The 13,845-nt window shown below is 40.8% G+C and overlaps 1 protein-coding gene across 4 annotated transcripts in view; it reads right to left on the bottom strand.

Annotated features, from left to right (window-relative positions):
* Positions 1 to 13,845, bottom strand: part of LOC108709195 (glycine receptor subunit alpha-2) — a 104,810-nt gene that overhangs the window by 45,013 nt on the left and 45,952 nt on the right. For all 4 annotated transcript variants that reach the window (XM_018248826.2, XM_018248824.2, XM_041583341.1 and 1 more), the window contains 3 exons: positions 8,412 to 8,635; positions 6,950 to 7,032; positions 5,683 to 5,820 (listed from right to left, as the gene is read on the bottom strand). In XM_018248826.2, coding sequence (XP_018104315.1) covers positions 5,683 to 5,820; positions 6,950 to 7,032; positions 8,412 to 8,635 — 445 coding nt within the window. The remainder of the gene's footprint in view (positions 1 to 5,682; positions 5,821 to 6,949; positions 7,033 to 8,411; positions 8,636 to 13,845) is intronic.

Here is a 13,845-nt window from a genome sequence, read left to right on the forward strand (position 1 = left end):
CCATCGAATGGGCTACTTCGACCTTCGACTACGACTTCGAATCGAAGGATTCGAAATAATAATCGTTTGACTATTCGACCATTCGATAGTCGAAGTACTGTCTCTTTAAAAAAAACTTCGACCCCCTAGTTCGCCACCTAGAAGCTACCGAAGTCAATGGAAGGTCCCCATAGGCTTGGCTAACTTTTTTTTGATCCAAGAATATTCCTTAGATTGTTGGATTAAAATCCTTTGAATCGTTCGATTCGAAGGATTTAATTGTTTGATCGAACGATTATTCCTTCGATCGTTCGATCGAAGTATTTGCGCAAAATCCTTCGACTTCGATATTCGAAGTATTTTAATTCCTAGTCGAATATCGAGGGTAAATTAACCCTCGATATTCGACCCTTAGTGAATCGGCCCCTTGATATTCAGTCACGTCAAACTTTCCCCCATGTACTTCAACTTTTTATAAGATGTTAAACCTTCAGATCCAAGATAAACATCATCTGTACCACCGACATTTGCTAAAACCGCCTTTAAAGCAAATTGTCTGCCTTTTATTTTCACTCTTTTTTAGTTTCAGCCAATCACATACATGCATGTATTATGGATGTACTTGTTACACGCCTCCAAGATTTTGGTTGAAATTGATCCTATGTGACACTAGCAGTCTCTTTCTTCTATTCAGGCCCGGATTTGCGGCAAGGCCGCATAGGCCCGGGCCTAGGGCGGCAAAAAAATAGGGGCGGCATGCCGCCCAGCCGCATTATGGTCCCCATTCAATTACAGCAGCTGCACCGGCGTTTTTTCGCCGGCGCGCTGGGAAGTGGAGGTGAGGTGGGCGCTAGGACCGCGCGGCCGCCTTGTCGGACCGCGCGGCCTAGGGGCGCCCGTCATCGAAATCCGGCGCTGACTGTATTAGATGATAACCCTGTATGAAACCTCTTTTTCCGAATCTCTAAAGTATTAAATCGTGTGTGGACTCTAATCGGATTGTGACCTTCCCGCACTTGCATCACAGAGGTCTCTTTTTTTTTTGTAATGTGACAGATGCAAGTTTGACACATATGGCTGCACCTGTCACATTCTATTAAGAGACCGAAGACAATGACACAGCTGATAAAGCTGGATAATTCTTGTCTTTGGAAACCAAAGCTTCCATTAATACATATTTACCAAATATCTGCTCTTGGAACCCAATATGTTACAGAAAAGGAAAACAAAAAGTTGCCATTAGTCAACAAGGTGGACATTTTCCATGTGGAAATAGATATAAGCCCCAGCATTCTCTGTACATTTTTGAAAAATTAGGTCACGTCAGCTAGAAGACTGAAAGGTTGACATCCCTGCTCCAGTGATTTTGTTTTGCAGAAAATGCTAATAATCTGTTATTATAGTATTAGGACCTATCATGCCATGATTCTATTGCTCAAGGAAGATCAACCTTCTACTTCTTACAAGACCCCCCCAAGCCGTAGGCAAGCGAGCACGGGGGGAACCTGTTTCTGAACTTTTTTGGAATTCAAAAGAAATGGTAATGTGACCTTTACTGAAACAACCAAGAAGAAAAACAGCAAGTTGCAGCGTGTTATTCATTTCTTTTGTCTGTCTTTTATGTCCTAAAAGAAAGATCAGTAAATGAACACTAAGCTGCGTGGTTGAACTTTTATAATGTGGAATATTCTAAAATGCATAAATTAATCAAACACAGATTTGCAGGGGTAGCAAATTTTCACTTCCTATTAACCAGTTTTCATGTAATTATTAACATATAATCCCCTAAAGGTGGCCATACATGGGCAGATTAAATCTTATCTGCCAGTGTATGGCGGCTGCCCTGATCTTTATCCGGCCAAGATTTTGACATGGGAGGTTTGATTTTTCTGGCAATCAAGAACCACGTTGGCTAGCTGATGCTGTTCTCATTCCATCGGTCATTCTCTTTGTTGTAGTCCAATCATTCGGTGGGCATATCGGGGAAAGATCAGCTTCTTTTAGCCACCTCTCCAAACGAGCGGATCTTATCGTATATGGCCACCTTAAGAGTGTAAAGTCTTACATAATAAATGCTAAAACAAAAGAAAACATTGGTAGAGTATTACAATTCATTTGTAGAGAGGATGATCTGGTAGGGCTAAATATGTTCTCCATCTTATTTCTCTTTTTTTATACTGCTTGGAATAGGGCTTCCCTAACTGTCCTCCCTTATCCCGCGCCTGCCGGCATCCACGCTTCCAGATTGCTTTAATAGACCCGCGCTGCCTCGCGGAGGATGTCACACAAGGGGTGGGACGAGCAGGAGCAGCATCTATTAAAGACAAACCAGAAGTCGGCATTTGACGGTGGCGAGTGAGGTTGGCCCGAACCCGCCCGACCAACGGGTAAACCAGCGGGTCCCACTGGTATCGGGCCGGCCCGAATTTACCTACTTCCCGGACAAGCGCAGTGGAGGGAGGGAAGTTATGACCAAGGTTAGGCAGGCCGCTGGGAACAAGGGGGTTTTGGTCCTGTTAGGAGTGAAAAGGGGAAGGTTTACTAGGCTAGGAGCCAGCAGTTTGCATGGATCAGCGGTGGGAGCAGCATCCTGCCCGCCCTCGTATTGGAATTGTGACAGTTCTGGTGAGTTGGTTAGTATGCTGCTATGGCAGCTGGGTAGGCAGGGAAAAGCTTACCAGCGATGGGGTAGTTTTCCCCAATCTGTGACGTGTGGTGGTGCTTTTCTGGGTAAGGGACCCGGGAAAGTTTGAGTGAGGCCATTCACTTTTACTTGCCCATCAAGGTGCATCGCATTTGGGCGGCCAGCATGGCGGTGGCCTGTTCACTCAGGCAAGCATTTCCGTGGGTTAATGTTATAATGTTATACTACAGTTACATGTTATTTACTGTCTATGTTGTTAATAAAGCTGTGGCCTTTAAACTCCATCCTGGCCTCCACGTGTCGTTATTGTAAGCATATTGGTAAGAATGGGGGTTAGGTAGAAGGGGTAAGACGGCTGCCTTGACGCTGCCCAGGTCATATCATATATATACACAAGAGGTGGAATTTGGTGAACTCTTTTCATTTTTTTAAGCTTGCCGACTATGTTACTCCTTGATATTTGGAACATGTGTTTTGCTGCACATTTTTTTTTAAAAACTTTGCGTAACAACAGTGAATCTGCTGAAATAACAGCAGAACAGAGGGTACCCCTTGTAACATCTCATGATCTTTACAACCTGTCTCATTGTTTTCATGTGTTTAGCCAGAGCCCTATAAGATAACTGGCCCTTAGAGAACCTAATGAAGCTTCACAGAGCTGCAATATATGTAGCAGTTAGATGCGCTAGATGGTGACTGTGAAACTCTCTTGTTGAGAAATACGCAAGAGGAGAGCTAATTCTATGTCCAATCAAATTGTTGCATTCATTGTTTTACTCGCAGCTGGCTTTAAAAAGCTAAACACTGATAGGTTGCTATAGGTAACTGCCCATGGGCAAATTTGCCCAGTGTTGATAAATGAGCCCCATTGACTCTTGCCCTCTCTTCATCTGTTTGCACTCCTACATTTGGGGGCCCATTCACTAAGTTCGAGTGAAGGAATAGAGGAAAAATAGTTCGAATTTCGAATGTTTTTTTTGGCTACTTCGACCATCGAATTGGCTACTTCGACCTTCAACTTCGAATTGAACGATTCAAACTAAAAATCGTTCGACTATTCAATAGTCGAAGTACTGTCTCTTTAAAAATTTCTTCTACCCCCTAGTTCGCCACCTAAAACCTACCAAGGCCAATGTTAGCCTCGGTCCCCATAGGCTTGCTAACAATTTTAAGATCGAAGGATAATCCTTCGATCGATGGATTAAAATCCTTCGAATCATTTGATTCGAAGGATTTAATTGTTCGATTGAACGATTATTCCTTCAAACGTTCGATCGAACGAATTGCGCAAAATCCTTCGACTTCGATATTCGAAGTCGAAGGATTTTAATTCGCCAGTTGAATATCGAGGGTTAATTAACCCTCGATATTCGACCCTTGATACATCTGCCCCTTGATCTACAGTTGACTTTTACATGCTTCTACACACTTGAATGCAAGCATGATGGGGAATCAGTTGCTTTATTAACTCACCAGCTAACTCTCAGTAATCTATTTTGTATCTCTGATACACATCCTTGCAGTAAAATGGATACTTGCATTTATAGACCTAATATTATATAATAAAGGACAAGTAGCACCAGAAATAGTAAATATTTTAGATGCATTTATAGCATCAGTTCTGTTGTAGATAAGAAAGGATTTCAACAGGACCCTTCATGGCAACCTCCATGTCTGAATGTTTCAGTTTCATAACAGTTTTTCAGCAACTCACAATTTTCCCAAGAGAAGACTGACTTTACATTATTAAATGTGTTTGAAGATACTGGAGCAGATTTATGATGCCCTGACATTATTCTTACCGAGTCGCAATGATGCTTACTGATGGGCAATAATTCCTTAGAATCCTTAATCCCTACTTAAAGTATGTAGTGAAAATTACCATTAAAAGGGGTGTTAGAGCCCAGCACTTCTGATGAGCTCTAACACCTCATAGAGCAGACGGGTGGTTGGCTCTTCAAAGCAGTCAGACACATTGGGGCAGATTTACTTAAGGGCGAATTGCCGCCTGCGACCACTTCGCACACATCGCACCACTTCGCCAGGTGCAAATTCGCTACCACTACACTAATTCACTAATATGCGAAGTTGCGCCCTGGGCGCGGAACCCTGGCAACTTTTTGCTAGCGTTACTTCGTCAGTGTGAGCATTTCATAGCAAAGATGCACTAGTGTTCGCTTGTTCCTAGTGGAAATTCGCTTGTGATCTTGTTCTTGGGTCAATTTGCATAGGGTGGGTAATTTAAAGTTGTATGGACGTCTTTATTATAAATGTTGGTGCAAATGCTTGAAGTTCCCACTTTTTATTACACAAGTCCAGGGAACATTAATAAAGACAAGAGAGTTAATATAATGCCCTACACATGAGCCCACTGTAAAATTAATGTTCCATATGTTATGAAATGTCTGGAGAAAAAAAAAATTGTCAGACATAAAAAGTTCATGTCAGGACTTTTGCAGGCAATTCTGCTTCAAAAAGGAAAAGTTGCCAGCGTTTTTTGAACTTTGATGCATTTTCTGCTCACAGGATATGATGTAAGTGACAGAAGATTGAGGAAGATCTGGCTGCTTTATAGCAGTTCTCTGGTCTGAGGTGGCGGATGCAACTCTGTCGAAAGAGGTAACGTTCAGTAAAATCCGCATTTTAGTGAATTTGTGGAGTAACGTTCATTCGCCAAAGTGAAAAGTCGTTCGCTTATCGAATTGGCGCCTGCACCTGTTAGTAAATTGGTGATGTCCCTGCGGGTGGCAACGCTGGTGAAAAGTCACTAGCGTTAGCCACTTTGCTCTTTAGTAAATCTGCCCCCATAGTGACATATTAACAAATGTGCCTTATTTTGTTTTTGACAACCCGGATAATATCAGAATGCTGGCAATCTATCAGGAAGATTAGTATGGAGAAAATAGAGAATATCAGAGAAAGATAAAAACACTAAAGAAAGAAAAAAAACTCATTAAATCATTGAAAACCCAATGAAATACAAAATAATTAAAAACAATAAACCCACCCACAATAGTGGAACCCACAATGCCTATAAAACAAGAAAAGAAAGCATTTACCTGTGTTGTAGTGTTTAGTGCAATAGCCGAGTTCATTTTCTTCTTTCAGTATAAACTGTGGCAAAGTCAAACCATCAGCAACTTGCACAGGGCTAGTGCTCAGCCATTCAAATATAAGGTCATTCATTGTGTAACCAACTGCAGTAAACAAATCACAGATGAATACATTGGAAAAACTGAAGACGCAGAAGAAAAAACAATATTGTCTTATTATAAGACCGAAGTGCTTTCAGCTTCCTCCCAAGTACACACAGTTCTCATTATTTCTCTGTATTAGTTGTGTGTCTGGTTTTGTGTTAATCACGTTGGGCTCAGACACGATGCATTTGAATTTTCTTTTTAATAACAGTTGATCTGAATATCTTATAGTTTGCTCATATAATTATATAATACACACAAGCCATGAATATCTTGTAAATTATATCCTTATAAACGGTGAGTTCTGATGTCATCAGTTATAAACGGTGAGTTCTGATGTCATCAGTTATAAACGGTGAGTTCTGATGTCATTTCTGTCACATGACTCATTGAAACTTGTGTATTATAATTAATAAAGTACCCCCAGTTGCAAAATATGAGGATATTAGAAGTTACCTCGGAGTTCCATGACCTGTATAAAAACATGAAACTCCTCGGTAACTTATAATATCCTTATATTTTACAAGAGGGAGTACTTTATTCACTATATCTTATCCAGCAACGCAACATAATGCAGTGCAACATAATGGGGCAGATTTATCAAGGGTCGAAGTGAAAAATTTTATTAAATTTTTTGTTTACTTCGACTAGGGAATAGTCCAGATTTGAAAAAAATTAATAAATTTGAATATCGAAAATCATGTACTGTCTCTTTAAAAATTCAACTTCGACTATTCGCCATCTAAAACTTAACGCATTGCTGTTTTAGCCTATGGGAGACCTCCTAGAACCCATTTGGAGTCAATTGGTGGACTCTGAAAAATCAAAGTTTTTTTTAGAAAAAACTTTGAATCGAATTTGATCGAATACGATGTTACTTTTTATTCATACTTTAAAATAAATTTCGGTTGGTCTTTTTTTATTCGAATTTTGATTTTTCATTGAAATTCGACCCTTGATAAGTCTGCCCCGATATGTATAGAATGGCAAAATGTTCTACAATGAGCCCAAACCTTATTTTCCCTGGGACTTATGTAAAGAAGAAGGAGAAAGAAAGGAATGAGAGAAAAGTCAGATTTAGATCAGGAAGAATTAAGGAGTAAATGAATGGGGTGCAGGGGTTACTCACAGCTCTCTAGTTGCATCGCACAGGTCTGTACATCCATTGGGAAATTCTTCAGGTCCATCGGACATGACAAGGTCAGAGTTAACCTATAGCAGAAAACAAAATGCTTCACTTAAAAATTGACAAAAACATTGTACCCTTCTCTGGATCCCTTGTAAATGAGACTTTATCCCAGATTCTCATCCTTTTAAATCTTTTAAAAAAAAAGATTTTTGAATATAACATATACATATAATCACTCTTTGTTCATGATGTTCTCTAAGCCACTGCCAGTCGGTCACATTCTAAAGGACATGGCTTCTTAAAGGGGAACTTAAAGGGGAAAATTTAATAAAGAGGCCACATAACACAGAAACCCCTGATACACCCATCACAGTCACCTTCAAAAAGTAGAAATAAATGATATTTTCAATGCTGAAATCCAGTTCTTCTCTTTCTGCATCATTTGAAATCCTGACAGGAAAGCAGGGACTAAACACTGATGTTACAAATTGTAACAACTTCTCCACGGCTTACAGACAGCATGCAGGAACTACATAACCCACAATGCATTGCACTGGGATGTTCCTTTCCTTATTGAAATCACATGTGCAGGGAATTGTGGGGTTTGGAGGATACAGGCTGAGGACAGATGGCTGTTGATACAAAGTAACAGTAGTCAGTCAGCTCAGCAAAGTAGTCAGACAGATCAGCAGGAGAGCAGGGGGCTGGGCTTAGGGAACTGTCAGAAACCATTAAAAATCATAATGTGCACAAACATAATGTGCAGAATTTTTAGCTTAACTCTGGGTTGTGCATTAGGAGAACAAAAGTCTTCTTAATAGTTGCTCAGCTCCAGAGCCACAAACCCCTAAACTTTCCCATATGTTGTATCTGGTTGTAAAAACAGAACATCACATGTTGTCACACATCTCGTGACTCTTTGAGCCTCTTTTCTGTGATCACTGACACCAGTACAGCTGAAGATAATTTGGACCTGACATGCGTGTTTCAATAACTGCAGAGTAGAGGGCCTGAAGAGGCAGGAGGTGGAACCTGACACCCTTATTGGGAAATCGCTCACCAATTGAGACGGGTGAATACATCTGACATGCGTGAATTTGCACCAAATTTCTATGTTTGGCCACCGACAAATAAATTCACTAAACTGAGGCGAAAATTCGGCGGTGTAAAAAAAATTTGTCTTATATTGTTACAATTACTTATTTGCTTATATCAAAATTGTTACAAACATTGTTCCTTTTTCTGGCTGTTCAGTGCAGAGAAAATCGGGACTTTTCCAGGGACTGGTGGTTGAGTTGTAGAAAAAGGGACTGTCCCTCCGAAAAACAGGACAGTTGGGAGGTATAGGTTAAGATAAACAATTAATAATGTTAGTCATACATATTGACTAATCACTATGATTATTAAGGCTCATTAAAACTATTATTGGAAGCAAAATTAGACAGAAAACCCCCTTTCTTACCTGATACTGTAAAGCACATTCCCGTTCTTAAATATCCGCAGTAATTTGTTGTCTGTGGTAACATCGTGAAAGTTAGCTCCTTTCTCATTGGCAAAGAATAAATCAGGCTTCCAAATAGAATCCAACATGGAAGGGTCCAAATCCAAAGAATCATCTGGGTATTCACTATATGAAAGTCGTGGATCATTCCATGTTTGCCTCAAAAAAATGTTTACTCTGTAGTCCTACGAAAATGGCAGCAACACACTCGTTAGTGTCAGTTGTAATAGTTATCCACAATGTTTGTTTACAGCAGATTATATATATAAGAAATGTAGGGGACTGGTAAATTAGTTTCCCAGTATTATTTAGCAGGCAGTCCCCTAGTGTTATAGACACCTAACTGGGTCCTAAAATACAGTTAGGAGGGGGAACTGTTTCCTACTCCTGCTTTAAGCTATGCCCCTTGTTGTTTCTCACAGTGACCAGTAGATGGCACTGTGCTAAAGTATAAAACCCTCTGAAGCCATGCTTTCAGTGTCCATCTTGTGCTGGCTCCAACCTTAGCAGGCAGGCAGAGCTCGAGTAGAACCTAGACAGGTCAAGTCTAGCTAGGATAGGCTACTCAACTTTATAGGTCACTCTAGGAGTGACAGATAGACAGGATATTTAGCTGAGCAGCTTGAGGCTCCTCCAAGGATTAAGATCCTGGGTACTAATTGCCCAGAAGTAGAGACTAAGTGTACAGACCTAGGGTAGAGTTTCCACTTAGGGAAAAGACTGAAAGCTGGGTGTACCTCCTCAAGGCTGCATTCATTATTCTCATTCACGAGGGAACTTATATTTACCAAAGGTGCTGTGAGTATTGCCTATCCAATGTTCTCTTTTATGTACAATCCACTGAGGATTGTATATGTCCAATAAATCTGTTCAATGGTTAAGTTATAAGAACTGGCACCCAATTATTTGCACTCCCTAAGATTTTAAGGTCTCATCCGGAGCACATTTATTGGGAGTGGAGCTTATAGTAGAGTAAGGTGCACCCAATTCACTATAGCGATACAGAAATAAGAATGCAACTGATTTTATGCATGGAATGTGACTGTATCTGTACATTTACTGTATTTTCATGGGAGGTGCCACTTTTTTTGATTTATATTCAAAAGGTTTACAGTAGAACCCTGATTTTACGTACTCTTATTATACGTTTTCCCAGATTTTACATTATTTTTCCACAGTCCCTTCATATTCTAATGCATTTCAATAGGAGTATTTCCCATGTTTTCCCCGGATTTCAAGTCACTTTATCACCCTTGTCCCTTGCCAATTGCTCTATTTTTTTTTTAGCAAGAACCCTTTTACTGTTAGTGTTTAGACTTTTTAAACTTCTGACAGGCAGCACACAGCAAGAAGGAGTAAGGGACTGAGGCACAAAACTCAGTGTAGAGAAGGCAGGCAGGGCTGAAGTGTGAGTAAGGGACCGGGGCACAAGACTCAGTGTAGAGAAGGCAGGTAGGGCTGAAGCGGGAGTAAGGGACTGGGGCATAAGACTCAGTGTAGAGAAGGCAGGTAGGGCTGAAGTGGGAGTAAGGGAACGGGGCACAAGGCTCAGTGTAGAGAAGGCAGGTAGGGCTGAAGTGGGAGTAAGGGACAGGGGCACAAGGCTCAGTGTAGAGAAGGCAGGTAGGGCTGAAGTGGGAGTAAGGGACAGGGGCACAAGACTCAGTGTAGAGAAGGCAGGTAGGGCTGAAGCGGGAGTAAGGGAACGGGGCACAAGGCTCAGTGTAGAGAAGGCAGGTAGGGCTATGTAATCTAATACTATGTTCCAGGCCAACTTTCCTTAATTTAAACTTTTATCAGCACTAAATCTCATCTGCCACTTAGACCTCCCAGATTCCCAATTTGTTCAGATTCCCCTGCAAGGATGCCACACCCATGATGGAATTAATTGACCTTCATAATTTTGTCATCTGCAAACACTGATATAATACTTTCAATGTCCACCTCCAAGTCAATGAAGTCAACGGACACGTACAGATACCTACAGCACTCTACTAACAAAACCTACTCCAAGTAGAGAATGTTCCATTGATAACCACCCTCTCTACGTGATCCTTTAGCCAGTTTCCAATCCATGTGCAAACAGCATTACCAAGACCAAACCACCTCAGTTTAGAGCAAAGAGGTCACTGTGATATGGGGTAGATATATATTATACTTATACTTTCTTTAGCAACTTAGTGGTGCAGAAGGTGAGAAGTTCACCAATCATTATAGAAGAGCTACATGGAAGAATCAATGAAAGAGATCACTTCTTAAGTCTCTGGGCAATGACACCAAAAAGTCCAATGACATAACTAGTTCTTAATGGTCACCAGAGTAGATTAGTTTCAGGACCTCACAAACCTAGAAGGTGACCTGTTAACAAATGTTGAAAATGTATATCAGTTAGGACACAACTGGGTCCTCTAAATTCCTGGGCCTCCAACTGCCACTGGCTCTTGGTCTACTGGGCCATAAAACTGTAGACATCAAACCATGACCCTAGTTGGTGAGGTGTTAATCACACACGGTTAAGACTAGTGGTGTCACTTTGGAAAGTAACTCAAAGACTGCAGAACCAGCGCCAATTTTTTTTCTCTCATTTCGACAAAATAAAATATGTATGAAGAATTAGTAGATCCCAGGGAAGCTCAGTACCAGGAATGTCATTTTACATTCAATAAATAAATAAAAAATGTTTAATCTTTTCATATTAGACAAATAGATACAAAATAAATATATAACATCATAGATTACTAATCTGTGGTTTCCTGAAACAAGGATATTCCCTATTTACAGATTCTTTTCTGTATTATTTGTATCACATTCCGCCAGAAGAGTTCTACATCTAATTATGATGCAAACTTGCTTTGCCTGTAGTTTTCTTCCTTAATTCCCTTCAAGAATATTATTCTATATTCCAGTTACAAAGCCAGCAAATAACCATAATTAATATGAACAAATTAGGAGCAGCAGTTTTGGAATCAATAGCGTTTCAATGAGTTGATGGGTTTTTAAATGGCTTCCATATGCCACATGGTATGCAGATCAGTGACATACATGGAGCTGTTACCCTAGTAATGCCAGCACAGTTCAATCAAATCAGTGTATCCTTTCTAATCCCCAATGCAGACAATGCAGGCTTCAATGAACTCTAATGCAATGAGAGCATTCCCTATTGTCTGCATATTCCAAATAATTGCCATGCCATTATGGAACTGCTGCCTGTTTATGACTTGCTGCTTAACAGAAGAGCATTGGTCAGAATACTACTCAAACGGAAAAATATTAGTTCTTCGGCTACTGCTGATCCACTGTTTTAAGTAGCCAGTGGCTTGGGTTGGCTGCTGGCATCTAAAGCAACAAAGAGTCATAAATCAGTAATCCAGGAGAAACGTGAAACCAGATATAAAATGACATATTTTATCCGTGTCGTTTTCTGATTCATAGGTTGAACTTAAGATCAGCCATCGTGTTCTATTAAATATTTTTAATATATGCACATGTTTTAGATGTGTCATCCCTGCAGGGAGTATGGGGATGAGACTGTACATTGTACATGTATGGGATCTGTTATCCAGAATGCTCGGGACCTGGTGTTTTCCGGATAACGGATCTTTCTGTATTTTGGAACTTCATACCTTAAGTCTTCTAGAAAATCATTTAAACATTAAATAAACCCAACAGGCTGGTTTTGCTTCCAATAAGGATTAATTATATCTTAGTTGGGATCAAGTACAAGCGACTGTTTTATTATTACAGAGAAAATGGATAACGGGTTTCCAGATAACGGATCCGATACCTGTAGCACTTACCCCATTTCCCCCAATGAGTAAAAACATCAAATAAAGAGGTTTGTGTGAGAACAGGATTCTCATATGTTTTTTAAAATATTATTATCTAAATTAACTCCCAGCTCCAAGCAATCTCATTTGTTTTGAGTTAAAGGAATAGGGTTTTGGTTGACCACTCTTTTTTGCCTATTGTTTTCATTATTAAAAATCTATGGGGTAAAGTCGCAAAGAGAAAAACAATTCGCACCAATAAGAATAAAAATCCACATCTCGCCATGTAATATTGTTCCTTTAACTGTTATTGCATTGCAAATTTAATTGCGTACTCTTAAAGGACCAGTAACATAAATGAAAAAAAAAAAAATCGTACTTTGTATATAATGAAAAAAACCCCACCAATGCGGATAGCATTGAGGGTGGAGCAGTGGTGACATAAGAGGCAGACACATTGAAGTAGGTGGAGTTAGGAGACTAGGGTGGGGTTATTGCGTCACTAATCTCCCCCATACACTGGCAGATAAAAACTGCCAGCAGACCAAGTTGGCAGATTAGTGGCCCTTGACTGGTGTCCCCAATCGATATGTGGCCAAAAGTTGGGCAGATTTTGATCAGGGAAGGTAAAAAATCCCCTGTCAGATCACGGCCGCATCTGTTCGTTGATGCGGTCCCACGATCCAACCTCCTGTATTGCCTCCATTCTGATCAGATCAGCCCGATACTGCCCACCTCAATGTGGGCATATCGGGGAGAGATCCGCTCGTTTGCCGAAATCACCAAATGAGCGGATCTCCCTGTGTATGGCCACCTTTAGACGCAACTAGCAGGCTTTTCATCCTTTTTTCTCAATGTTGTAAACCGGACAGAAATCATTGATGTCCAGTTCAAAACCACACTGGTGGCAACCCTATCTCTTATCTATATTCTGCCTGATGAGTAAGCCCAATCCTTTAATAACAGATATATGATCTATTATACAGATCAGTTATCCAGAAAGCTCTGAAATACAGCAATGCTAATTTAGAAAAACAGTTTCTTATTTTTGATTGATTTGCTCTTTTTTGTTTGTTTTTGTAACAGTGGCGTAACTAACGGGGGTGCAATTGGGCCAGGGACCGCACCCCCCTCAGGGCGTCCCGCACCAGGGCCCGCCCCCTCTGTGTAAGTCTAATTCAGGGCTGGTTTAGGCCGAAAAATGTCACATTTCATGTTATTACTGTAAGGACCCAAAGGGATAATGTGCCCCTACAGCTTTAATTCCTTTTACTTCCTGATCTCCCTAGTTGCTGGGCAGATTCCCATGTAGCTATAGGTAATTTGCAAAGATCTATTATTGGCCTGGAGGAGCTGTGACCACTTCCTGTCACACTCTGGTATAGTGAGAGAGAAGGGGAGGATCTTCCTCTTTGGCTGCTGGATGCTGATCATGCTGGTTGTGCCCAGGGGAGCCTGAGTACAGCAAGGCCCAGAAAGCCATGTGCCTAGAGGGACCAGGTCCTCTAGTGTCTAAGTCGGGGAGCAGGGAACCCCGTGAATGAGGTTAGCTAAACAGGGTTAGTTCTGTCATAGACTCTCTAGGAGAGTAAGGTAGAGAGGACAGATAGTAAGAGCAGCTGGAGCTC

The sequence above is a fragment of the Xenopus laevis genome, chromosome 2S, assembly GCF_017654675.1.
Source record: "Xenopus laevis strain J_2021 chromosome 2S, Xenopus_laevis_v10.1, whole genome shotgun sequence".
Classification (NCBI taxonomy): Eukaryota; Metazoa; Chordata; class Amphibia; order Anura; family Pipidae; genus Xenopus; species Xenopus laevis.